Source organism: Adelges cooleyi, unplaced genomic scaffold, assembly GCF_023614345.1.
Source record: "Adelges cooleyi isolate 19-005CV unplaced genomic scaffold, UGA_ACOO_1.1 ACOO_flye_CR_arks_rails_tigmint_CR_PRNA_1, whole genome shotgun sequence".
Taxonomy (NCBI): domain Eukaryota; kingdom Metazoa; phylum Arthropoda; class Insecta; order Hemiptera; family Adelgidae; genus Adelges; species Adelges cooleyi.
The window spans coordinates 7,340,130-7,367,651 of NW_026095751.1; the positions used below are offsets into that span (position 1 = coordinate 7,340,130).

Below are 27,522 nucleotides of genomic sequence, written 5' to 3' on the forward strand. Positions count from 1 at the left end.
ATTAGTCATAACTGATAAAAATAATTAATCATCAGCCAAAGAGTTTTAGGTAATGGGTAGGAAATAGAAATTTACCATAAGGACAAAAACTGATTAAAAAAAAAAATAGACTTTAGCCCTATTATACATCAGAGGGCCAAACTATTTTTACATTTATTAAAAAGTTTGGTAAAATATAAGAAATTATTTGATCGTTGTTATAATACATAATTATATAAAGTAGAGTTATTACAATCGTTTTCTCCGAAGATATGGGCATGATCGCCCAGGGCCTTTGGTTTTCTTGCATTTATGTAATAGAATATCACAAAGGGGCGAGGGTACTCTAAATTGTATACTCTGTATTACAGAGGAATATTGCCTTCAATAATCTTCTGATCATTGATGTTTACCTATAATTTAGTGTTTGTCTTTACTTTTTGGACCACGATATTGTTATTATTTCAAATTTGTAAGTTTATTTTAATTTTATATTAGCTAAAAATATTGTTCACTTTCAGCTTTTATAGGTCATTAAGGCCCATCACTGCTCCACATAGCCTCCTCCATTCCTCTCCATCATTTGTCAATTCCTCCGGGTTGTCAACTTGAAATTATACATAATATGTTTAGTTAATTAATACACTGTAATTTTTAAAACAATTTTTCTACAGCTTACCTTTTCAACCCATAATACCCTATTCAAATAAAAAATCTTTAATATTTATGATTTTTTTTACTTTGATAAGCTTGGAAAATTTAGTTCAAGCATGAAAACTAATCAACGTATCAACTTATTTTGATATTTCGTATCACATTTTATTTAGCAATTTTTTAAGATCAGTTTTATCAGTTTCAATGCTTGTAACATATTATTTGCAATTTTTATCGGGAAATATCAAGATAATGATTTTAAAGTGCAATTTTTTTGTTTTATGAATATATTTTCAAACTGAAAATATAATAATTAGTTTTAGTTCGATTTTTTAAAATAAAAAATCAAATATCCGACTCGATGTGCGTAAACATATTTTTACGCTTTAAAAATAAGGGTTGTCGTCATTAATTACGACACAAAAACGTGGTTGCGAAATTCAATTGTAACATTATCCAAATAACATTAAATTAAAATGTTCAATAATATTTGAAGCCTGAAGGTTCGATCCGAATAACGACCAACGTGCTGAAAACAATCCGTAAATTTGACAGAATCAAAGATAAAAAAAATGTCCAATAAGTTTGACACGTTCAATGCTTATTGCATGATGAATGATGATAATGTGCGATAAGAAAATACTGGGAAGTGCTGATTCTTAAAATAGGTTTACATTGGTTCATATCTTAATTATTAATATTCAGCAAAAAATAAACAAAACCCGAAAAAGTGGGCAATAGCACGGATAGAAAATAGTTGCTAAATGACTATATTTTCAAATAATCTGTGACTTTACTTGAATAGAACGTCACAACATTCAATAATTGGTTTGTTGATATATTGGGTAAATACTAAATAACATCAAGTAAACAGATATATATAATAAACTAGATTGCTAAGTGTAAATGCCGCCAACAGAGATAATTGAAGTTCCCATGTTATCTTGGAGGGAATTGGAACCTTATTACATGAAAATATGTTTATAACAATTATAAGTTAAGTTGTTATCACAGAATCACAGATATTTGTATAGGTATATTATTTTACATAAGTCCCACAAAAATGGCTGACGTCGACTTCAATTCTGAACACTAGTTAGTTAGTAGAAATCTAGTTTAATGTCATTTGAATGGCCCGATAAGCTTTAAAAATAATAATTTTAATTTTACATAAAATGTTAAATTAACAAAATTAAAAATGGAGGGTTTTTTATCACTAATTACCAACTAATTGTTATTATTACTTCAAATTGTATTAATTTACATTAAAGCAAGTATATTTAACTTGATTAAAATATGTACACAGTGCAATTTGTATTAAACCTATAAATACACTTTAGATTTCGCAGTTCACCCCAAAACATTTAGTCTAGACATTTTATTATTTTCACAATTTTTTTTTTGGAAAAGCCGTAAATTCTAAGAAATTATTTTTGTTTCATATGTATCACGTGAACGTGATATATACGTGTATATATATATATATACGTGTATGTATATATATACGTGTATGTATATATATATATATATATATACATATATGCCTTCAGCCTGATATACTAGCCAACCCGTAAGCGGTTTACCAGTTCATACTAAAGACTCAAGTCATATGCTAGAGAAGGGGTATGAGACGATAAAGTTTCTAAGAACATAATATATTATGGCTATAATTTTTGAAAACTAAAAATGTCAGTTACTACTTACTAGTATTTTTATTTTTCATGTGAAAGAGTGATAAATGCGACAGTCTTTAGGTATCTTACAGTTCAAAGCAATGTACTACGGTGAACTACATTATAATAATATTATACATAGTACCATTTTCAATTTTTGAATTTATGATTTTAGTGATAGTTTTGGTTTATCATTATACAATGGAATATGGAAAATGCTTAAACAAATACTACAGAAAAAAAAATGAAGTTATGTAAGTACTCTTCATTACATTTGATTAAAATATAGAGCTTATCGAAATTTTAGTTATTTAAGTTTAGTGAGTTAAGGGGTAAAACAAATTATTTTTATGAGTGTGTAACAATTTAGACAAAAGGGGTAAGTGGTGGAGACAGGCACGCGTATACAAAATATAATAATACTTTCCTGCACCTCTCTTCTACCTTATTTTAAAATTGTAAAACTAAATGTAATTATCCAGTCTTGAAAGTTAGTAGTGCACTGAGAAGTACCAAAAATAATAAATATTAACTAAAATATTTTTTAAAAAAAAATTTCCCATTTTCCTAGCTATTTGTACACTACATTTTTAATATTAATCATGTTTATTCCAAGAAAACTAATGTTCATACATTAAAAACTAATATTTTTTTCTAAATAATTAAGCTATAATTCTTTATTTAACTATTTAACTCTTCTCTTTCCTATCTATTTGTTTTCTAACTTATGTATACATTTTGTCTTTTCTCATTACACTGTTGTTAGATTTCCCTATGTACATAGTATTACCTATTGTAACGTGCTTGTAATTTTTGTTTAAATAATAATTTGTAATTGTTGAGCCATCATATTATCCAATAAAGGCTATTAAAAAAAAACTATTTTACTAAAAAGTAATACCTCTAAACTCTAAGTTATCAAAAATAAAATTATGTGGTCACAGAAATAGTACAATGTACAAAGAACTTTAGAATTGAATCTTATTTGTCTATTTAATATGTTTAATAAATTTAAATGTCGGATCATTTTATCATGTTTAAACAACCACAAAGCATATTATTTTGTATAGTATATGTACATAATATTATTATAAGTACTTTTTATAGTGCCTAAACTAACCTAAAAAAAACGACCACAGTAATCAAAATGGTTCAAATAATTAAGTGTAAAAATAATATAATTTTCTGTTTTTTGGATTTTTTTTATGAATTTTCACATCTTTTTTTGTTTTTTCTAAAAAAATGGGGGAGGGGGGTGGTGCATCAAACGTTCGTTCGTATTTGGCGTTTTTTTTGAAAACGATACTACCAATGCCCGTCCTGTGTCGATGTCTGAACTGAAAATTGTCTCGGTCAATCTATAATATTTATAATATTTTCATTCTTTGTAGTCCAAGAAAAATGTTTATGACTTGTATAATAAAAAAAGAACAAACTTAATTTATTTATACTTAAGACGTGTGCTTACAAGTTCGGATAACAAGCAACAGAGCTTGGTTAAGATTTTGGATTACGTATTGACTTTTGCTTTAAAGCTTTATTGGCTTAATTCACAAATTATGATATCTAAGTTGGCGCCATTAATTCAAATGGCAGTACCAACATAATCATGTCGTGTAAAAACTTGTATAATCATTTTACTAAAATGTTTTTGTGTTTTGATTATTTGACGTTATCAGATCATATTAAACTGTGAAAGAGGTAGTAACTAGTAACTAGCACGGCTGTAGATCTACAGCCGTGGTAACTAGTAAGTTGACATATACACCTACACTGATTACTGAGTTCTTCTAAATTCTGATAAATGATAATTCGGTTCGGATCAAATGTGTTCTATGTTAAAACATGTTCGTTTTTAAAATTATATACGATTGTATTTTTCTTATTCTCTTAAGTCACATTTTATTTAATACTGATTAAATATTTTACCAACATCTTCCAAATATGTATGCCATACTCAATTATGTTAATTATGTTTAGAAAACTAAATTTGACTGTCAGTTTCATATTTTTTGTATTTATATATTTTTATTTGATGTTTCAGGTCGCGTAAGAATGATTTGTCTCGAGATTCTATTGATTATCTGTCACGTGAATTAGATTCATTTCTGTCGTCCGAATTGCTAGGTAATTATAGGTGTCATATTACATTATGCACAATATAAAGTATTAACTGTTTCTTCTGGCCATCATTATGTTTCCCATTAAGATAAATGATCCGCCAAGTCATATTTGGCAACAGCTAATTTTATTAATATTTTTTTTTATAATTTAGGTTACAATTATTATTGTTAATCTCAAGGAAATGTGATACAATATTCAAAAATTTAATGTCAATATTAGTATAAGTTTAGTAAATAAGCTTTAAAGTTTTTATTATCCTTTAAACTTTGTTAGTTTTTAGATGAAACTATCACTTTATTTTTTACCTAATATAAAAAAATGTTTAAATATCTAAAATTCTTTATAACTTTTTTACATCCTATATCTAAGTAAACTCTCTTAACAACAAATTATCAAACATAAGATGCGACTGGGTTCAAATTATAGCACTATGCACAAATGACTAGAATAGAACTATATTTGTCTTGCTAACAAGGTTAATAAATTTAATGGAGCAGTCAAAATTATCTTTAAAGAACCATTAAATAGCTATTGATTCATTGAAAAATGTAATGAACGTTGATGCAATTTGACATAACTAATAAGGATTTAAGTTGAAGCTCTAGAGGCAACATAGGTAGGGTATGTGCATTACTTCTACAACGTTACTACCAACATTTATACGTACTTTCAAAATCAAACTGCTTAAAAACGTTTTAGGATGGTCTACATTTTGCTTAATGTTTCATGCATACTGGTATTTTGCTAAGCAGTGCTAGTGGACATGACCCTCTTTTTTTTTTTATTATTTTACATTATGCCATTCTATATAAATGCTCAGTTATTTAAAAAAAAAATGTGAGATAATTCAAAATTTCTGTAATTTCTACTTTGCTAAACATGTTACATTTTATATAAATTATGATTAAGCACAAACCTAAAAAAATGTTTTTGTTCTGTTTGAACTTTGACTTATTCAGTTTCAACTGTAGTAAAATGTTGTATAGAAGATTTAAAGTATTAATGTAATATATTTATTTTATTTTACATAGTATATAATTTTGTGATAACTTTATGATGTTTTAGAAATTTCATTTCCTACTACGTTAACATCAGAAGAACGTAAATATTTACATTTAAAATGTGCTGAGTTGGGAATAAAATCAAAAAGTCATGGGTAAGAAGAAGTAGTAAACAAATATTTATTTGCTTTATACTATACATTTATGGTCCAATAGGTATGTTTATATTTCCTATGGCATTTTTTTGATGGGGGTATATCTTAAGAGCTATGTTTGGTCGCTTCTGCAGCCAATGGTAGTTTTATTCTTAGAGAGAGAGACTGCTGTGACAGTATCGAACTAGTAACAGTGAGTGCTAATGTATTGCTACGTTGATGACAATAAAATCGTAGCCAATTCACATATACATATGTTAAGTACAAACAAACAAATGTGTGTGTGTAGCCTAGTGGTACATGTGTTAAACTCTGTACATTTGAGTTTGCACAAGCTCTGCTTATTTGGGAGGGGTGGGATTGGTTATAAATTATAAATGGAAATCCAAAAATGTAAAGAAAATATTCTAAAATGTGTTAGTATCTATGATGTTACACAGATTTCTCACATGTAATAAAAAAAGAATCCGAGTATAGTATAATGTGTAGTTAAATGTTTTGAGGATTAATTTTTTTTCTAGAATTTGTAAAAACTTAGAATTTTAATGTTTTGTTTGTTAATCTATGTTTATTGTTTAGGCAAGGGCCTCTCCGTTACATAACTATTTATAAAAAGAAAACCAAAAATAAATTTAAAAAAAAAAATAAAAAATTGAGTATAATTGATAATGCTGCAAGTGTAGAAATCTCTTCAATTTCTCAAGAAATAATTACAAAAACCTGTGATAATATTCCTATTACTAAACAAATGTATGAAGAATTATTGCCAAACCCAATGAAACAGTTCCAAAGAATGGCTGGTAAATGAATAAACATTTAAAATTTTTAGTACAACATACTAATCGACTCCTAATAAAAACAGTAGTAACTCGCTTTAAAATAAAATTGTTTAACTGATAACATACGTCTTCTGTATAACAGCAAATAAGGTCGCAGCTTAAATTGACTAAAGTTCTGAAGAACACAATCGAGTTATTACCTTTTTCGTCGGTTATAAAGAAAACTCGTGTTCAGTATAAAAAAATGTTTTATTTATTTTTTAATATTGAGTTACAACTCTTTTTGTCGGGTGCTTGGAAATTGTTTATTACAATATATATATTTTTTTTTTAAGTGGCTAATTGTAAAAGAAATCTTCCATTAATGTGTAATAAATCCATGTCTATACCACGTCTTGCTACTAATGAAAATTTACTATTAATAAGAAAATCTCTACCTATATGGGATAAACGTGGAGAAATAATTCAAGCAATTGAAAACCACCCAGTAGTAATTATTACAGCAGAAACAGGATCTGGAAAAACAACTCAGGTAGAATAATGATATAAACGACAATAGTAGGTATAAAATAATGTATTTATTATTTATATCAACTGTAATACAAAGGGCATTCAGAAACTATTGTCAGTCATATTTCTTGTACATGGCTGCATGAGTAGTAGCGAAAAATTGACTGGGCTGTGTAGAGAGTATGTGTAGAAACCATAGAAATGGCCAGTTCTGTACTGTGCAGTGTTGGTAATGTGTATTGAGTAAGAATTGCGCTTACAGATCTCTGAGGAAGGCAAAAGGTTTGCAGTGGAAAAAATGATAGTTATCATATTCTTTGAATCCCATGGTGTATTATCAACATAACGTGCCTTTGAATGCTGCGACAAATGCTGCCTATTATGTAGATACCTTGAAAAAGCTCTAAAAACACTTTCAAAAAAAGCATCCAAACATTTCAATAACTTGGAATTTGTAACATGACAATATCCTCTTTTACTCGGTGAATGTTACATCCTTAAGAAATATGACATTAAAGCTGCAAACAGACTATAGTCACGTCATGTGAACTCACGTGCCATCACGATGACAAATTTAAACCGTGATATCACGTTTAGAAACACACTACTGTCATATACTTTCTGTCATGCCTTTTTTTCATTTACCATTTCACAGTATTTACAGTCTATGACAGATAAGTTGGCACAGCGGCAGCGTTTATTATTGTTGTTGTTATTACTATTATTATATTATTATAAATTTTATGAAAATTAACTATCAACGAGGCATAATAGATAAAAAAAAAAAAAAAACACTAAATACACGGAACCCCTGTGTTTTCACGCCGCCGCAGCTGTGCCAAGTTATCTAGCAACGACTATAATCAGTTATTTCTTTATCGTTTATGTGAATGTTTGTCGGTTTAAATATATTTCAATTATGGAAAGTATAAAATATCATATACCCTCACTTTTTCAATTAAAATTTCTTTATTTTTTAATTTAAAAACGAAATTTTAATCAAATGAAATGGCTTTATATTTGTCTCTGTCCGCCGATAGAATATGCTGGTTCTACACATGTAGATTGGTGACCAAGCGTTGCCGAAGACAGACAGCGAAATAAAGACGTGAGTTCAGTAACGTACTTGATGGGCATGATGTGGTAGTAGTGTGTTTGTTTCTGGTACTTAAAAATATTATGTAAAATGACGATCCATACTTTTTTTCAGTCACGTAAGCTCACATGACGTGATAATAGTCTGTTCGCAGCTTTATGTGCGTGTCACCTTGCTTACAGTCCGGAGTCATGCAACTTTGCATGGTTCCCAGAACTGAAGAACTAACCATGAGGCTCTAATTTTAACACTAATAATCAGGTCAGCCAATCTTCAGAGGTGGTTTTCAAACAACTTTATGAAGAAATCTTAGTATACAGATGTTGGCAGGATCGTTGGGATCAATTCTTTAAAAGCTTATTATTTTTTGAACGTCTGTTATTTTTATTTCAAAATAAAAAATATTTCCTTCTTTATCTGAATTTACTGACAGTAGTTTCTATATGCTTTTTGTGTATTAAACAAATTTACAACCCTGTCAAAATATTAATACAAAACCACAACAACAATATTATTTTTTTAAATAAACATAATTATTTTGTTATTAAAGGTAGGATTACTTATTTTAATATTACTAATACATAATAATTTACAAATTTATTAAAAAAGTTTTTTTTTAAAAATTATTTATAGATACCACAGTTTATTATAGACAATAATGCCATGAAGAACAGACCTTGTCGTGTTGTATGTTGTCAGCCTAGAAGAATTGCTGCAATATCAATGGCAGATAGGGTATCTAATGAGCGAGGTGAAAATATTGGAATGAGCATCGGTTATCAAGTTCGACTTGAAAGCTGGTAAAAAGATATGATATATTAAGTTATAAATGCCTTAAACTATTATGAAAATATCCAATTTTTTTAATTTTTTTGTTTTTTAGCGTTAGCCACGATGCAACAATAATTTATTGTACAACTGGTGTTTTGACAAGAACACTTATGGATCGACATCAGAAAGATAACGAACCTGTCAAAGGAATGTTACTGAATGTTTCTCATATAATAGTAGATGAAGTCCATGAACGTGATAAGCATGTAGACTTTCTACTTATTGCCTTGCGAATGATTTTGCCCAAAAATCCACACTTAAAGCTTATTCTTATGTCTGCAACAGCTGATATAAATTTATTTTCATCTTACTTCGACAACTGCCCTGTTTTAAAAGGTAAATAAGTGAAATCATTGATAATTTTGCTATTATTAATTCTTCTTTTATATTCCATATAGTTGAAGGGAAAATGTTTCCAGTAACAGAATATTTTTTAGAAGACATTCTAGATGAGTAAGATAATAGTTATACTTGTATTTTTTTATTTATTAAAACTAAAATGTTAAGGCATATTACATGCTATTACAAGTTTTCTTACGTTCTAATTACATATTACAAATTAAGTTACTAATTACAATTAGCTTATGATATTGTGATAATGATGTTTTCATGTTGATATTTGTATTTAAGAAACTTAATTTAAGTAGTTTCTTTTTATATTTACAAAAATGTCACTGTAAAAACGTTATGACCTAAGCACATTATTATGAATTATTGTAGATATTATTAATGATATATAGGGTTATCAACCATTTAACAACTAAAAGATTTTAATGTATAAAGGAATCAATAATAATAATTTGACCAGCGTGAAAATGATTATATATATATAAGCATTATATTGCTTATATAATTATATACATTTAATTTTTTTAGTATGAACTACGAATCTCAGTCAATGTTAAGAATAAAAAATAGAACAAAAATTGACTACTGGGATAACAACATAGTACTAAGAGAAACAACAGAAGCCATTCAAAACATGCACCTTACAGAACCGGTATGTTCTGTCACATAACTTAAATAGTAATAACTAAACTATTATTATATTTTTTTTTATATTTAGTTATATCCGTTTTGACTAAACTACTAACTATGATAACTAAAATGTTATAACAGAATTTGTATAATTAAAAAAATACATAATTTATTCTTATAAATAATTTTGTTAATATATGTTTAAATTACATACATCAGAAAACTTATCTCTTAATATACTGCCTTGGGGTTCTCTTAAATAGTGTTCTAATTACTATTTCGCTAGTCAATATAGCATACAACCCAAAAATCTATTCCATTTTTTTTCAATCTATTCTATTTTAAGAAATACAAAAATGGTAAAATATATTTTAGATTGTAAAATAGTTGATTGTAACATAGAAATCAATAAACTAGTTAAAAAAGTTATCATTAAAAAAATAACAAATCTATCTAAGCTACAAATAACTATAATTTCATACAGTTTTAGTGCATTTTATAATATTTTCTAAGTATTAAATTATTATTATTTAGCTATTATAATATATATGATATAGAAATATGAGAATATTTGTTATACTAGGTAACTACTTTGAGATCTGATCAAGAATGGTTAAAGCCAGAATTAGATGATTGTATGCATCAAATTTGGTTCAATGCGGAAATTGAACAAATTGATAGAATGATTTATTATATAATGTCTGAAGGAGTACCTGTGGATTATCAAGTAATGGTTAAATGGTGTTTTATTGTTATTTATTTCAAATTTCAGAAAATAATTTAAATTTTCTTTTTAGCATTCTGATACGGGTGTGACATTGTTAATGTTAGTTGCTGTTCATGGTCTTAATGATTATGTCATTATGCTTTTAAACATGGGAGCTAGTCCGGTTATACAAACTAGAGTACTTAATAAAGATGCAGCAACTTGGGCGGCTGACTTTAAACAATACGAAACTAGGGATTTAATTCTCAACTATAAAGGAGCTATTTCACCCAAAGAGCAAAATGAAGCACACAAAGAATTAGATATGATGGAAAGATTAGAGTTGTATAAAAAAAGCTTGCCACCAAGTATCCACATTGATTCTTATTTAATAGCCCATCTTGTTAAACATATAATTTTAACAAAAAAACCAGGTAAACATTTTTTTCTTTCATTTTCTACCTACGTTATTGACATTTTATATATTTTTTGTAGGTTCTATATTAGTGTTTTTACCAGGGTTTGAAGATATGTCGATGGTTAACAAAGTTATAACGGAAGAACTTATTGCTAAAGACGATTTTAAAATAAAAATGTATATGTTACACTCTATGATGCAGGTTAGGCACATTAATTGTCAAATGATTAAGTTATGACTTATAATTTATTTATTTTTAAGACATCCGATCAACAAAGAGTTTTTTTACCAGTGCCGAAAGGATATCGAAAAGTCATATTGGCTACAAATATTGTTGAAACTAGTGTTACTATTAATGACATTGTTTTTGTTATTGATTCAGGCAGAGTAAAACAAGTATAACTAAAATAATTTAGAACTTATTGTCACTTTAAAATTGAATATTATGGTAATAATGTAGTTTGTTTGACATTTCTAGAAAGGTTATAATGCTTTTAATGGAATTAGTTGCATGAATGTAAATTGGATATCACAAAGTTGTGCTAAGCAGAGAGCTGGACGCGCTGGAAGATTATGTCCAGGTGAATGCTACCGTCTATATTCTCGAGAAAATTATAGTTATATGGGAACTCATGATGTACCTGAAATTCTTAGGATGCCTTTACAAGTAATTTTATATAATATTCTTGTTTTACTAGTGTTTCTTAATCAATGGCCACGGTTGAGAACTATTGCACATCAGTACAATTAAAGACTTAACTTAAAAGTTATCACATCTTAATAAAATCCTTAATTAATAGATCCCTACATTTTAAATAAAGTGAAGCAATTAAGTTTTAGCAAAATTAATTTGATTACCACTTAATAAATAAAAATAATTGGCTAAAACTTAATTGCTGCTGTTTAAATTAAATTTTAGAGATCTACTATCACACTATATATTTTATGTAGCACAATACTTTAAAATTATTATTTTTTTAATGTATTTTTTAAAAAAATGGTCATAGTATAACAAATTAATTGAAAATATTTTTAGACAATAAATGCTTTAAATTTGCAGTAATTATTTTATTAAAAAAAAAAATAATAATTTGTAATAGCAAATTTTGTTGCACCTTTAACAAAATAAGTAAGATAGAATGGAATTTAATTAATTAATTAATGTAATACAAATTTTAATATATTCTCTTTTTATAATCAGTTATTAAATAAATATACTTCCAATTTTGACTTTTTTTCATTAATATTTCTTAATTAAATAATTAATATCTCTGAACAATCTGCAGGAATTGTGTATGTTGGCTAAAGTGATCTCTAGTAATATGAGAATATTGGATTTCTTAGCATTAGCTATACAACCACCTCCGACATTATCTATAGTGGCAGCTCTAGAATATTTAAAAGTAATTGAAGGATTTAATAACATTAGTTTTTCCTATAAGTATTTATATTTCTTATTATTACTGCAGACAATTGAAGCAATGGATATTAATGAAGATTTAACAGCTCTTGGATTTTTCATGTTGGATTTGTCAATAGAGCCGCATTATGCCAAGTCTTTGGTTTTTGCAGTATTTTTAAAGTGTCTTGATCCAGTATTAACTATAATTAGCTGTTTAGCTAATAGGTGATGCAATAATTCCTTAAATATTTAAAAATTAGTTTTTATGTTTGTTTTTTTATTTACAGAGAACCTTTTAACCTGACTCTTAACGTTAACATGAAAACTTCACTTGGGTCAATACGTAAAAAACTTGCTGGTAGTACATTAAGCGATCATATTATTCTCTTACGCCTTTATCAGGTAATTTTTTGGTTTTAAATAAATCCTGTTATGCTAGAGTTGGAAATCTGTTGGTTTTCTTTTATTATATATATATATATATATAATATTTACACACATAAATATATATATAATATAATATATATAAGTATTATGTATATCCAAAAGTACCTAACTAATTGGGTCAGGCTTTTAAAATAACTTGTCTAATTGAATCTGTAAGGCAGCTCTCACACCAGAACAATAGGCAATGAGCAACTAGCAATTAGCACTAAAAGATAATATTGCCAGTTACACTCTGGTGTGAAAACCGCCTAAAATTGAACCCTGTAAAAATTATTCATAATAGGATTTTTAATAAGTAATAAAAAAAATATAACCAATGTATACATTGATAATATATCAAGTCGCAATTAATGATAATTATTTAAGACTACAGATGTTGGTTACTATTTAAATGTAGTAGATTTTTGTTTGGTTTTTATTTGTTTAAAATAATTAAATATTGACAAAATTACAGGCATTTAATGAAAGAAGTAAAGTTGGCAGTGAGTTAAACAATCTTGTATCTCAATCTGTAATGGGTTTAATTACACAGACTAGAACTCAATTACTTGGCCAACTAAGGGCATTAGAACTTATTCAAATGCGCCCTGGACCAAACGATATACGAGATGTTAATTCAAACTCAAATAATTGGGCAGCAGTTAAAGCTTGTTTATTAGCCGGATTATATCCAAATTTGGCCAAACTAGATAAGTCTAGTCCAAGACCAATTTTAAAAACTAAGTTAATAATTTGTTTTTTTAGACTACTTACACATATTACATAATGTATGTATAATATTGCTAAAAAGCACGTTTTTAATCAAAATTATTATTATTAGAACGGAAAAGAGTGTGGTTTATCATGGATCTAGTATTTTACGCGAAAATTATTCTAAAGATTTACCTTCTGAATGGATAATTTTTGAAGAAATGTGTTCATTCAGCACAAAAAAATGTATAAAAAATTGTACAGTAGTATCACCAATGGCTGTTGCTTTGTTTGCAAATGCAATGAAAATTCCCCATGATTCTGTAAAAAACATTGAAGGTAATTATAAATACATAATATGAATATAATTAGAAAAAACAAAGAATTTATTCTTACCCCCAATTGTTTTTATTCATTGAATTAAAGAAATGTAAAAAATTCATCTTCCAGTCAACCCCAATAAATGAGTTTTTTTATAAGGATAGAATTTCTTCATACACATATTTCATGAGGCATTTTAAAGGTGAAAGTGTTAGATTTTAGATATTTTTTTCTCAAATCTAAATATATAATTAAGTTTTAGGTTGATTGACATTCTTATGAAAAGTGTCATTCTAGTGTAAAAATGGGGAAATATGGCACTATAGGAAGAACACGTGGTGGTTGACCTAGAAGGCTGACATTTTGTACATTTCTTCTTTTCGATGATAAATGAGAAAAAATTGTTTTAATTTGGGGTCAGTAACATATATTGTTTATAGGTCAATACATTTTGTTTGGTTAATGACTAATGTTGTAAAAACGGTAAAAACAATTAAAAAAAAATTGTTTTTATATCTTTATTTTGCAGATTTAGATGATAGTGATTGGGATACTAATGATGAAACGAGTTTGCCAATAGAACAGTCTGGAGTATTAAACTTGGATGGCTGGACTACGTTTGTAGGGAATCCTGATGATATAACTAAAATTTTGAACATTCGTTTATGCCTTACGTTAGCATATCGAGAATTCCTGAAAAATAAAATGATAACTATTAACAGTGTAAGTAAATTTTCAATACAAATTATAGCTCCTATGTATATACTATAATAATTGATTCTTGATTTCATTTTCAGTCCTATAGTAATGTTGTTCAGTCGGTAGTAAAGATCTTAGCTGCCGAGGATCAAGCTGTGGGCCTTGAAGCTCCTGACGATGTTGGTAAGAGGCCCAGAGAAAATAGTAACAAAGGTAAAATTAACATACAATTAATAATTGTTATACTTGGTACTTTTTGTTTATCATCTTATATTAAATTTGTTTAAATGTAGGTCGTCATGGTAGACATAACGACAATTCCTCATTTACCTCTTTTCGTAAGCTTCAACCTCAAAATCAATATTCTCATGGTAAAGGTTAGAAAATTAAAATAATTAATGAACAACTACAGATGTAATTTTACTTAATAATTAATTAATTAAAAATATATGCAGGTTATCCGGACAACAGCTCATACTTAACTGGTGGAAACAATTGCACCATGAATGGTAAAAATATTGTTTAAACTTTAATTAAATATATACACTACAAATAAAGATCTCTATAATATTAAAATACCTTAAGAACTTTTTTAATTCATCTAAATATTTTATATTACACAAAAAATTAATTGTAAAAAATCCAATTGTAAATGCTAAAAAATCATCTATGTATATAATCGACATGATATTATATACTATGCCATAAAGAAGATAAACTAATATTACTAAATTTAACTTTATACTATTAAGAGTTGCATGTTAACTGTTTGCTTGTTGTTTAGGAAGTAGAGGTTCCAGTTACAGAAACCAAAATAATTACTCGCTGCCAAGTACATCTCAGTCGAGTAATAATTTTAAATGGTAATAACATTGTTTTATTTAAGTTAATAGAAAACAGTATTTAAACATTTTATAACATACAGGATGAATGTTTTTACTATTTTTTGTTTTTATTTTGTTTTACTTTTATTGTTATTTTGTTTACTAAAGTAAATAAGTGACTGTTATTTAGGTATTTATTGCAACAAAATGTTAAATGTTTTTCTATTTTATTAAAAAATAAGTTGTTCCAACAAATGATAATTATGTTCCAGAAATCTCTGCTAATAAATTAAAGAACAGTTTTTAATTTCAAAAAAATGTTATTTTTTATTTTATTATTTATAATGAACTGAACTAAGAATATTTTAAATTTATTTATAAAATGGATTTCTTAAGTATTTACTTATAAAGACTATAAATTGTTTAATTTTTTTTAAATTAAAATGTTTTATTATTAATAAGTGATCTAATGTTTTTGTATATCATCTAAAACTACAGCTCCAAAAGCCTTGTCTTAAAATTTGTATTATCTATACATGTAGATTGCACCAATATAAAGTTGTTCCTTAATACACATTGGCTGTAGCCAACATAAAAGTTGTTTAGTGGTTTGTGTGTAGGCTATAGCCAGCCAACATGTGTTTTTAGAGCTGTATCGTTTGCTATTGCCGACGCCAGTTCTTTTCTCTAATTGTGCTCTAGTATGTTGACGTACCGCAGGAAAAATTTAATTTTTACACAATTCTATTAATTCTTGGTACTTTAGTCTAATCTATTTATAAATATCTACATTTTTTAGTTTTTGTTCCTTATTAAACTTTCTAATACAGATTTGATTAATATAATTTTATATTGTCAGTGATTTTGGTCGTTACACTATATGTGGTGTTTACATATAAATGATGTAATAGCAACAGATGCATTAACATAAATGCCACTTTTTTGGTTATAGTATATAAATAGCAAAAAATAATACAGTCTACAGGGTGATTCATTAAGGGGGTAAGACACTACTTTTCTTTTAAAATAATCCCAATTTTGTAGTTTTTATTTTTATTTTTTTTCATTGCTGCGTCAAATTTTAAAACTTAAATGGTGACGTACATATTTAATTAACTTATTAAATTAAGAATGTTGACTGGTCGATCAGTTTTGAAAAATTAATTATAGTTATAAAGCTTAAAATTTAGGACGGATTAAAGGAATACTACACTCCACCCTTCTTAAATTTTTATATTTAATTACATGTATACTTTACCATTTCAAAAATTTATAGAGCCCTAAAAGAGGTAAATATTTAGTCATTTAAAATATTATAAAAAACATAACAAAAATGTTTTCAAAAAGAAAACTACAAAATTGAAATTATTATAAGAGAAAATGAGTGTCTTACCTTAAATTAATCACCTTGTATGTATACTACAAATTTATCATAAGGTGTAGGTCCACAACATTAGACACTAATTAAAATATTAAAATTAATCAATAAAATGTATTTCAAATATTCTACACATATGACAATACGCTTTTATGAAAAAATAAAAGGGTTGCCACTATTTCCCAAAGAATAAGTTCATTGTTGGTGTAACATGATAAAAATGTATAAGTTAACATTAAATTCTAATAACTTAATGTATGTGATGTAAATAAATGGAGACACCAACAAGTGTTGGTAAAGTTTAAGAAATATAACAGAAGATTATAAGCATAATTTATTATATTGTCAGGGTAAAGGATGAAAAATCCAAAAACTTCACTGACTTTTTAAAGGTTAATCCATTTGACAAACATAATTATTTTTATTATCACATGCTTTTTTTTTTTAGTGTAACGCGAAAATTCAAATTTTGATTATAACACATTCCAAACTCGTTGGAAACTTTTAGTTAATAATTTGTTTTAGTTTTTTGGCTTAATATATACTTATTTAGATTTTATTAATTAGAAGGAAATTCTAATCATAAAATAAACAAAAAGTTCAATTAATACAATAAATAAACTTTATAATTAATTTTATTAAATATATGTATGAAAATATATATGTAATAAATTATTTTTACAAAAAATGTGTGTAACAATTATGTGCATAATATAATATTAATCTATATTATGTAAACTCCTTATTTTCTTGGAGATAGTGGAGAGTGTGGAATTGTATTCATCTGCGCCTGATTTTTAATCTTAATAAACTTCTGTTTTATATTTTCAATAGATCTACGAGAAATAGATACACAACTAACTTCATCTCCTTTCACCTGAATTGGTTTGAAGTGATCAGATTGAATACACTTTAATTGATTTTTAGCAGCCATATTTTTATTTTCCTAGTTAATAAAAATTGTGTTTTTATATTAGGAATTGTATAATTATAAGTCATATTAATGTTATTATACATCAAAAATACTTACAGGTGATTCATCAATTTTATTTTTTGGAGGCAGTATAGTTTGGTCATTTGTCTTTAGTTGTTCTTCAGCATCTTTAAAAATGTCCTAAGTTAAAAAAAATAAAACTAGTTTATACTAATAGTTCTTTAAACCTTTAATACATTGTAATTATTATCATTAATATTCAAGCAGAAGTATATGTTATTTCTTAAGTTATGTCATTCAGTTTAAGTTTGCCCAGTCGATCGATGATATCTGGTCGCATCCGTACATATGTACTGCCGACTGTAGCGGCACCACAATATGAATATGGCGACAAGGAGAAGTGGCAGGTGCTGACCACCTACAGGAAATCACATAGTATCCGAATTTCGGCAGAGGTCTCACCATCCAATAGCTTAGTATGCATGCGGGAGCACGAGAATGGGCAAACTGTAACTGAATGGAGTATACTCAAATGTGAAATATTATACTCTTGAATTCTCAGTATTATATTAATAAAAATTAATTACACAAAATGAGTTATCATCCTGATCCTGTTCAACTAATCTGATGCTATTGTAAAGGTCTTTTATTTCATCAATAGATATATTTTTTTTTACGTATGGTTTTCCACAATCAAGTAAAATCGACCTCCTTGACTTTTTTCTATCTTCAGTAGTAATTATAATTGGATTTTCGGTTTTTTTTGGCTTCAATACTATAGAAGGAGTTTTTTTGTAAACCGATAGTATTCTAGAATCTACACCTTCAAGACATTTCTCTGTAAAAGAAAAAATTAGTTACTATTATTTTAATATTATTCATTTGTACAAAATTTAAATTTGTCAGTCAACATATTGGTGTATTTTTACTGTTAATGATATTTTTTTAGCCCAATTGTTAGTTGGAAATTTGTGTGTACCGAAAAAGAATAAACATGAAACCACCAATTACTGTTCAGTTATAACCAATACTGAATTTGCATGCATTATTAAACATCAATTACAGATAGATTTAAGGTGATACTTTTCAGCTAAAAACTAGCCATGATAAAAAATTATTAAAACTTGAATGGGGTACTGTATTTACACAACTTGAGGTTATTCCCACTTGAATAGTTTGACTGGTCTGCTAACGTTTCGAAATACTTGCACATTCCTTCTTTGGGGTCTTTTTTGTACCGTGGTTTCCTGTCTGTGGTCAGTCTACAGGAATCCACGGTACGAGCTATATTGAATGACAGCCCTGAAGGTGGAATGTATAAGTATACGGATACGTTAACAGACTAATCAAACTATTCTAGTGGGAGTAACTGCAAGTTGTGTAAATTATCCATGTTTCTATGTTTTTCGCACTAGTGAAAAAATAGTTTATTAATTTAATATGAATTGGGCATAGAATTTGTTTAAATGTTACAAAAAAACTACTATACCGCTGTATACTTCTTTTTCAAGTTCTTCGTTTTCAGTATTCCATTTATCAATTTGTTTGCTTAAATTCTTAATAATAATTCTATAACATTCTAGTTGTTTTGTCATTTTATTAACCATGTGTTCAGTTTCTAGCAGAATATCACACATTTCTTCATGCTCTTTATTTAATTGCTTACACCATTTATTGACTTCAATTAAACGGTTTTTGATAAATGTCAGCAATTTAAAAAGGTGTATTTTCCCATTATTTCCGATTAAAAATTCTCTGTTTTGCTATAAAATTATAGTAATTAGTTGAAACATAATATTTTTCTATGATTTTGTTAAGTATATAAGTACTTATAAAATAGTTCAAAAATAATTATATTACATAATATTTATAGACATACATCTGTGAAAAAACTTAATACTTCTGCATCACAAATTTCCGGACATTTTAAAATGATATCAGCTAATTTGATGCATTCTACAGCAATTGATTCATTTTGCTTAAACAGGGCATTTAGCTCAGCACATTGTTGATGTAGCACTAGAACTTCTTTTTCTATAACAAAAAAATGATCCAAATTAAACATGGCAACACAATTTTATGAAAAAAGTTACAGTCTACTTAAAGCCCAATGGCTAAAATTATAAAACATGGAACATCCTGATGGCTCCTGATTAGTGATTTTTTCTGTTCAATAATCTCTTTGCGATTTATGACGATAGTATAGTCTTAATTATATGTTCTGGCCAAAACGTTTGCATGACGACAACTCGTTATATTATATGTTTTAAGTAGACGCGCTACTATCGTGACCTTTTTTTGTGTCATTTTCGAGCTGGGAGAACATGGCTAAAGCATGTTCCATGCTAATAATTAATTTACTACAAATTAAAAAAAATTACCAGTATTTTCATTATGCACAATTGTCTGTAGTTCAGTTTTAATATCTTTTATTTTTTGTTTACTGTCTTGAATAATTTCTTTGTATTTTCTAAAATATAAATTAAATAAAGGTTAAAATACATTAATCAGATTTTCCAATGGAAATCATAATAATTAGCAACTTGCATAATTCTGTCTGAGGTATTTTGTTGTTCTAATTCTACTTGATTAATTATATCAGTAACTTCAGTAAAATTATCATCCGTCAATTTACGAAAAAATCCCAATTTATTGTTAATATATTGATCCTCAATGTAGAATGGTTCATCAATACCAGAAATTCCTGAATAATAAATTTATTGTTAATTAAAAAAAAAAACTGAATATAAAACAAGTTTTAAAAATCTTGGTATGTTTAACCAGAGCTCGGATTTTAATGATAACAGATGTTAAAAAATATATATTTCAAAATATCAAAAAATGCCTTTACTAAAAACGGCTAACAATTTTTAGCCAATTTTAACATAAAATAAATAAAATTTTACATATGTTAATTGTTGAAAAAGTTATTAGACTATCAGGATAACAAATTGAACTACAAATATTTTGATGTTTTCAAATTTTACAGAACAATAACAATTATTAAAAATTTTGGACAATATTTTATAACGAGAATATTTGTTTAATACTTTTCTCATATACTGTGTATAATTTTCATTAGCTAATACTCCATAAACATGATTGAAGATGATAATAAACTGGAACATTTTTAAAAATTATACTTACAAATATGCTATAAAATCTAAAAATAATCATTATAGGCAAATATATGCAATATAAGTTTGCTGATTTTAATCTAGTTTTTGTGAATCAATTTTATATCGTATTTGGGTATTATTCTGATTTCACAAAAAAAATATGCAGTCATAACCACTCGAGCTTTAGTTATAATTCTTTCAGTGTTAACTCACAAATGTGATTTAAAATCTAAATACAATATTTCTATTACTTTTTTCGTTCTTTCTTTCTTTCTTTATTTATTATGATTAAACGGGCGAGCCCAATTACAATTTAAATGTGGAACATAAAATATTTAAATACAGATAAAGGTAGATAAAGGTTGTTGTGTAGGTACAATAAGTTAAGTGATTAAATTACTAAGATATAAATTAAAAGTAACAATAGAATTACAAATAACCATGTCAATATTGAAATTATTCACATGTTGCATGGATCTAACTGTAGGGGTGTTCTTACCATATGAAGTACGCTGGAGCGGCACATAAAAGGTATTAGTTTGTGTAGTTGTATGACCAGAAACTAAAAAAGAAATATTTGACAAAAGATCTGGACAGTTAACATAACCATTTAAAAGTTTATATATAAAACAAATGTCATGTTTGACCCTTCTGACCTGAAGAGTATCAATGTTTAAATATGATAATAATGGTTCATATGAAGTGTGAGGCAAACGTTGAATATTACATTTGATACTTATAATTCTCAAAAAGCGATTCTGAATCGCCTCTAGTGAATGAATTGGACCAGATGTGTAAGGAGACCAAATTATTGAATTATAATCCACAATTGATCTAACAAAGGCGCAGTATAGTGATTTGAGGGTTATAGGACTATCAAAATTATTACAGCTTCGCATTATAAATCCTAGCATTGACGACGCTCTATTTTGAATATGGATATAATGGGCAATGAATGAAAGAGAAGAGTCTAGAAATACACCCAAATCTTTTAGAAATTGACTCGATCTAATTCAACACCATTTAAAAAATGCTTGTTTATTAAGACAATACATTTAGAAACATTCAAGTACAATTTGTTTGTAACACACCAATTACTCACGTTATCAAGATCATTCTGAAGCAATTTAGTATGAAGTGAAGTTTTAATAATACGGAATAGTTTAACATCATCAACAAAGAGTAATATATTGGAATTGATATCCTTAATATAATTAATATTTATATTAAAAAGAAGAGTTGAAATGACTTTAATTAGTTGTTTCAGACTGTCCCTCACAGTTTGAGGGTTGAGCGTCGGGCTAACAACCCGGCCTCTTAAAAATTTTCTTTGTTGTGAATCTTCTAACTAAGCCTCGGAACTACGATGATATAAATGGTAAAACTACTGGAATCAGGAACGGAAACAACATGGAGATAAGGATAGGAACATGGAACATCAGAACTCTGTATAAGCCTGGTGCACTCAAAATTGTAACTGAAGAAGTAGAAAAGTACAGAATACCTCTGGTAGCCGTCCAAGAAATCCGCTGGACTGGTGAAGGAAATATAAGGTCTAACAATAGCACCATATTTTATAGTGGCACAAAGAATAATAGACATGAAAAAGGGGTAGGTTTTGTTGTAAATGAGGGGATTATGCCTTGCGTTAAGTCTTTTGTAGCAATTAATGAACACATCTCTTTTATTCGTATAAGAGGACGCAAATCTGATATAATTGTAATTAACTGTTATGCACCAACTGAGGAGAAAGAGGAAGAGGAGAAGAACATATTTTATGAAGATTTAGAAAGAACTTTTGACTCACTACCAAAGAACTGTATAAAAGTAATTGTGGGGGATTTTAATGCTCAAATAGGTAAAGAAGCAACCTTTCGGCCAACTATCGGTCATGAAAGCTTACACAACACATCAAATAACAATGGCATGAAACTAATAGACTTCTCGATGGCCAAAAATCTTATAATCAGTACCACATACTTCCCCAGAAAAAATATTCATAAGCAAACTTGGACCTCACCAGATGGGAAAACGAAAACCCAAATTGACCACATAGTCATTGATAAGTTCGAGAGAAAGATTCTGAGAAGAATATATGGACCTATACGAAACCCGTATAATGGGGAGTATGAGCGGAGGAAAAACACAGACATAGAAAGACTATTCAACAAACCAACATTCAAAGTTTTCTATTATCCAAAAGATTAGAATGGGCTGGGCATGTTTGGAGGGCGAAGTAGAATCTGATCAATAAAGTTTTAACCAATAATCCATCTGGGAAGAGACCGCGCCAGCGGTGGATGGACCGTGTAAAGAATGACCTAAAAAGAACGGATCAAACAGTAGTAATGGAGGAGGCCGATGACAGGGATCGTTGGAGAGTCTTAGTAGAAGCTGCAAAACGCCTTCAAGGCGTGTAAAGCAAATAAAAAAAAAATAATTAAAAAGAAGAGGGGCCAGATGGGAACCTTGAGGAACCCTAGAGGTAATATTATACATATATGAGTTATAATTTTTAAATTTTACGTACTGCTTCCGACCTGATAAAAAAGATACTAGCCAAGAAAAGAAAGGATCTCGGAGACCTGATTGGAACAACTTTTTGGCGAGTATACTATGATCAACCTTGTCAAAGGCTTTAGCGAAGTCGCTGAATATTACGTCCACCTGACAGTTCAATTTAAATGCATTTAAAATAAAATGTTGCAAAACCAAAAGATTAAATGTAGTAGATCTACTAAACATAAAGCCATGCTGCTCGTCAATTATCACATTTTTAAAGAGGGGACTAATTTTCCTACAAAAACAATACCCTTGAATATTTTTGGAATTATAGATATTATAGAGACAGGTCGGTAGTTAATTACATGGTTAATATCTCCGCTTTTAAAAACAGGGGAGACGTATGATATTTTCCATTTATCTGGAAAGACTCCAATGGAAAGAGATCCATTGAATAGTATTAGTAAGGGTGTTGACAAAACAAATTTACATTGCATAAAAAATATATTGGAAATTTTATCAGGACTAGGACAATTTTTATAAGTTATTTCATTGAGCGCATTATAGACATTGCTGAGAGTCAGCGTGCACGAATTAAAATCAACAGAAGGGAAACTATTATTGTAGGAATCCAAAATAGTTTGCAAATCTGACGGTATATTTAAAACATTGGAAAAATATTGTGCGAAACAGTTAGTATAACAGTTTTCATAATTGTCGTTATTTTTGTTTTATAATAATATAAATATAAATATTAATATTGTATTATTAATATATAAATTAATATTAATAACTTATTAATATAATTAATTAATTATGTTATACTATCGTATGTGTTTTAAATAAATAAATAATTATATATACAATTTATAAATGACAATATAATATAATCATTCACAATTATAATAAATAATATACTCTATATACAATCACTCTGTATATAGCCTGTTTCGCATGCCTCAGTGCGACACTGAATGGCACAAAGTGGGGGAAACAGGGCCTCGGAACAGTCGTAGCCGTCAGTCGTGATGCGCGAAACGAGTTACTTCTCTCATGGCGCAGAGTATAATATAATCACCACCGGAAATATTGTTATTATTGTAATACATAGAATTTGGAAGAGATTGAGTAGATCGTTTGCCATTTACGTAATGCCAAAAAAATTTAGGATTTGTAGTAATGGAGTTTTGAGTTTTTCAGATAAAAATATTGTAATCTATTTTATTTTTAGCTTTACAGCGCGCACGTAAATTAGAAAATATGTTATAATTATGTGAAGTAGGTGATTGTTAATACATTTTATGAGCAATTTTTTTATCAAAAATTAACTTCTTTAATGAGTGGCTGAACCAATGAGGGTGCTTTGGAAAATATAGTTTTAACCGGGCAATAGGTATTAATTATTTTAAAAACGTTTTTATAGAATGCATATACTGCATCATTGATATCTAGACCATTAAATATGCCATTCCAGTCTAACAAAGGAAGATTAAATCTAATACTATTATAATCACAGTTTACAAAATCCTACATTTGTTTATTATAGTATGAGTACTTAAATGATAAAATAGGCAATTCAATTGTCAGGGCTGGGTGGTACATAGATCTAATGGTAGTACCATGTGATTTTCATTAATTACATTGATATTAAACATGTTAGACAAAACAAGATCAAGCAATGATCCAGAGCGATTATATATTAAATTAAATTGCATTAGATTTAGAAAAGACAAACGGTATTATATATATATATAATTTTTACTTTAAAATCTTAAGCTAAATAACATAATTTCTAACTCTGAATATAATTACACAATTGAGATAATAATTTTATTTTTAATTCTATTGGGAGTGAAAAATATTAAATTTATTTAAAGTTAGACTAATTTAACTTACACTATTTACACGCCTTGCGGTTACGTCCATTTGGACATCTGGACTGGTTCACCAACGTTTCTAGACAAGATATCCAAATGGGAGTAACTGCAAGGCGTGTAAATATAATAGGTACCCCATTCAAGTTTTAATAATTTTTTAATTTGAACTTTTTAGTTCTAAAATTCAACTATACAAATGTGCCTTTCTAACAGTTAATCCAGAATCCTCTTCAGCCTTTCCTCCTCTATGATCGACAAACTCACAATTGTTATTTAAAACCCAAATATAATATTCGTAATATTTAACATAAATAATAATTAGAAATTATGTTACTTAGTTTAAGACTTTAACAGTAAAAATTATTATATTTTATAAATGTAATAATAAAAAAAACTACTATGAACAAATATATGAATGCTATTCATTACCTTTTTTTTTCAAGTCGCATCTTAATACATAAATACAAAATTGATATAAAAAATATACAAATGTTGGACCTCCCGGATTGGCTAATAGAGAAGAGTTTACTTTTCCAACATGATTCAAAGATTTTTGATAGGTAAATCCTTCCAATCCCTGAAAATAAAATTCCATTATAATATATTAATTATTAAAAAATAATTACCTACCTCTTAAAATTGTATACAAAAGTTAAATGTCATTTAGCCTAAGCAATTTTATTAATAATACTATGTAATATTTAAGGATAATTGAGATTTTTATGATATAGACTTGGAGCCCAAGCTTAATAAGTTTCGTAGTAGTGTGGTAATCGAACACTAAATCTTTAGAATTGTGTGCGACGTCACTCATTCCATATTCATACCAATTGTCATAAGTTTATAACACACACACGTAAATAAATAAATATATACATATATATATATATATATATATAAATAAACTATACTTAGAATAATTATCCTCATGATTAACTTACGTTTATGATTAATGTAGCTGCATTTCGAAATTCTGCTGCTTCTTTAGGAGATCTAATAGGCCACATAATGGTTTTTATAAGCTTAGGGTCGAGTACCGAGAACAATAAGTATATTACTTGTTCCATTGCTTCTTTGTTGGGTTTGTTAAATATTTTCTAAAAACATAAACAGTGTTAGATATTAAAATAAAAGTAATTATATTTAATTAACATACTTGTGTAAGATGTTTTTCTAATGCTGGGGGTACTGTTTTTTCATTTAAAAGAAATATAGATCGTATAAGATAGTTAATTGTTGCTTCCATTTTAGAATTTTAAATAGTAATTGGCACAAATTAATATTTTAGAAAGAATAAGTTGGTCGCTTTACACAGTTATCGGATTATACGTTCTTTAAAATATTATATTTATAATAATCATAAATTATGCAGCTATCATTTATTTAACACTGTATAATACACAAATGTTATAACGGAGAACGCTGTACTTGATTAACATTTCGAATTCATCAACTTATTATTGAAAATAAATAAATAGCTAAGAAAAAACAAAATATAATTTCATTTTCGTGGGTTATGCACCATTTCTGCCGTTCATATTCATACTAATAACTATTGTATTATTACAATTATAATATTATGATTAATGCTATCACCATTCCCGCTAAAATCATAAACCACGTTAAAACGGGTTGCTATCAATGCTACTGCCTACTAGTGATGGGCACAATCGACTACAAACTATCGAACTAGTCGATAGTTCGAAACTATCTAGTTAGTCGATTATTTTCGAAAACTATCGAATGCTTTTAATCAAGATGATGGGCGCAACCGACTTCAAAACTATCGAATAGTTATTCGATTGTTTCGATTGTTAAATGTATTCAGTTATGCTATTTCCATTCGAAAAACTATCCAGTGCTTTTAAACAAGGGGCGCAACCGAATACAAACTATCGAATAGTTTAAATGTATTCAGTCATGCAGTTTTCATTCGAATGATTATTCGATAGTTCGCATAAACTATTGAATAATATTCGATAGTCAAAAGAATTCAGTTGCGCCCATCACTAGCTGCTACAATTACCACATCGTGATGGTAACCATGATTGAATAAACAAGGTTATTGCACATATACCCCTTCATCATCAAATTTTCGATGAAAAAATCAAATATGTCAGCGTAACGGCACTCAATCAAAATCAAGTACATTAGTACACGGTAATATATATATAGTAGTAGTGAAGTATATAGTAAAATTGATATCCCGTTTCGCTGTCATTTTATTTCTGAAGATAACAATTCGAGACGATATGCAATAACCTGTATATTTCAACCATGATGGTAGCCACGGCCTAAGAAGATAAGGTCCGTTAATTCTCAAGCACGACCACGATTTAGATAAAATGGTTGCCCAACGGCCTTTGCATAGACAAGTATTATACTATATTACTAAGGCCTATGACAAATATTCTCATTTCACGGC

At 27.9% G+C, this 27,522-nt stretch overlaps 2 protein-coding genes across 7 annotated transcripts; one reads left to right on the forward strand and one right to left on the reverse strand.

Moving 5' to 3' along the window:
- Positions 1 to 2,294: 2,294 nt before the first annotated feature.
- Positions 2,295 to 15,589, forward strand: LOC126841853 (3'-5' RNA helicase YTHDC2-like). Of its 5 annotated transcripts, none has more exons than XM_050578720.1 (25): positions 2,295 to 2,417; positions 2,482 to 2,560; positions 4,351 to 4,433; positions 5,496 to 5,586; positions 6,166 to 6,386; positions 6,701 to 6,897; positions 8,605 to 8,771; positions 8,855 to 9,138; positions 9,201 to 9,255; positions 9,679 to 9,802; positions 10,364 to 10,507; positions 10,578 to 10,920; positions 10,982 to 11,106; positions 11,166 to 11,300; positions 11,383 to 11,571; positions 12,191 to 12,307; positions 12,374 to 12,531; positions 12,594 to 12,708; positions 13,208 to 13,476; positions 13,574 to 13,782; positions 14,294 to 14,487; positions 14,562 to 14,676; positions 14,757 to 14,834; positions 14,919 to 14,972; positions 15,248 to 15,589. In XM_050578720.1, the coding sequence occupies exons 1-25, from the start codon at positions 2,372 to 2,374 to the stop codon at positions 15,328 to 15,330; spliced, it is 3,675 nt and encodes a 1,224-aa protein (XP_050434677.1). In that variant the 5' UTR covers positions 2,295 to 2,371; the 3' UTR covers positions 15,331 to 15,589. The 5 variants fall into 5 exon arrangements, with proteins under 5 accessions (XP_050434677.1, XP_050434587.1, XP_050434760.1 ...); XM_050578630.1 differs by having other exon boundaries at positions 2,297 to 2,417; positions 14,757 to 14,840; positions 15,248 to 15,588; XM_050578803.1 differs by having other exon boundaries at positions 2,357 to 2,387; positions 14,757 to 14,840; positions 15,248 to 15,588.
- Positions 15,590 to 17,335: 1,746 nt separating this feature from the next.
- On the reverse strand, positions 17,336 to 26,681 carry LOC126842232 (uncharacterized). Of its 2 annotated transcripts, XM_050579149.1 has the most exons (10): positions 26,254 to 26,676; positions 26,039 to 26,194; positions 25,527 to 25,674; positions 20,147 to 20,303; positions 19,981 to 20,069; positions 19,479 to 19,633; positions 19,089 to 19,362; positions 18,187 to 18,437; positions 17,696 to 17,779; positions 17,336 to 17,611 (listed from the first exon to the last, which is right to left on the reverse strand). In XM_050579149.1, the coding sequence occupies exons 1-10, from the start codon at positions 26,341 to 26,343 to the stop codon at positions 17,408 to 17,410; spliced, it is 1,608 nt and encodes a 535-aa protein (XP_050435106.1). In that variant the 5' UTR covers positions 26,344 to 26,676; the 3' UTR covers positions 17,336 to 17,407. The 2 variants fall into 2 exon arrangements, with proteins under 2 accessions (XP_050435106.1, XP_050435184.1); XM_050579227.1 differs by lacking the exons at positions 17,336 to 17,611; positions 17,696 to 17,779 and adding an exon at positions 17,790 to 18,112 and having other exon boundaries at positions 26,254 to 26,681.
- Between the last annotated feature and the right edge of the window lie 841 nt (positions 26,682 to 27,522).

Bases quoted from the DNA above. Each gene is read 5' to 3' on its own strand.
- LOC126841853 (XM_050578630.1), top strand. From the start codon at position 2,372: ATGCGACAGTCTTTAGGTATCTTACAGTTCAAAGCAATGTACTACG. The intron at 6,898-8,604 runs GTAGAATAATGA...AATTATTTATAG, and splicing joins GATCTGGAAAAACAACTCAG to ATACCACAGTTTATTATAGA. The intron at 9,139-9,200 runs GTAAATAAGTGA...TATTCCATATAG, and splicing joins CAACTGCCCTGTTTTAAAAG to TTGAAGGGAAAATGTTTCCA.
- LOC126842232 (XM_050579149.1), bottom strand. From the start codon at position 26,343: ATGGAAGCAACAATTAACTATCTTATACGATCTATATTTCTTTTAAAT. The intron at 19,634-19,980 runs GTAATTTTTTTT...TTTTTGTTATAG, and splicing joins TGTGCATAATGAAAATACTG to AAAAAGAAGTTCTAGTGCTA. The intron at 17,780-18,186 runs GTAATTAATTTT...TTTTTAACTTAG, and splicing joins AGGATGATAACTCATTTTGT to GACATTTTTAAAGATGCTGA.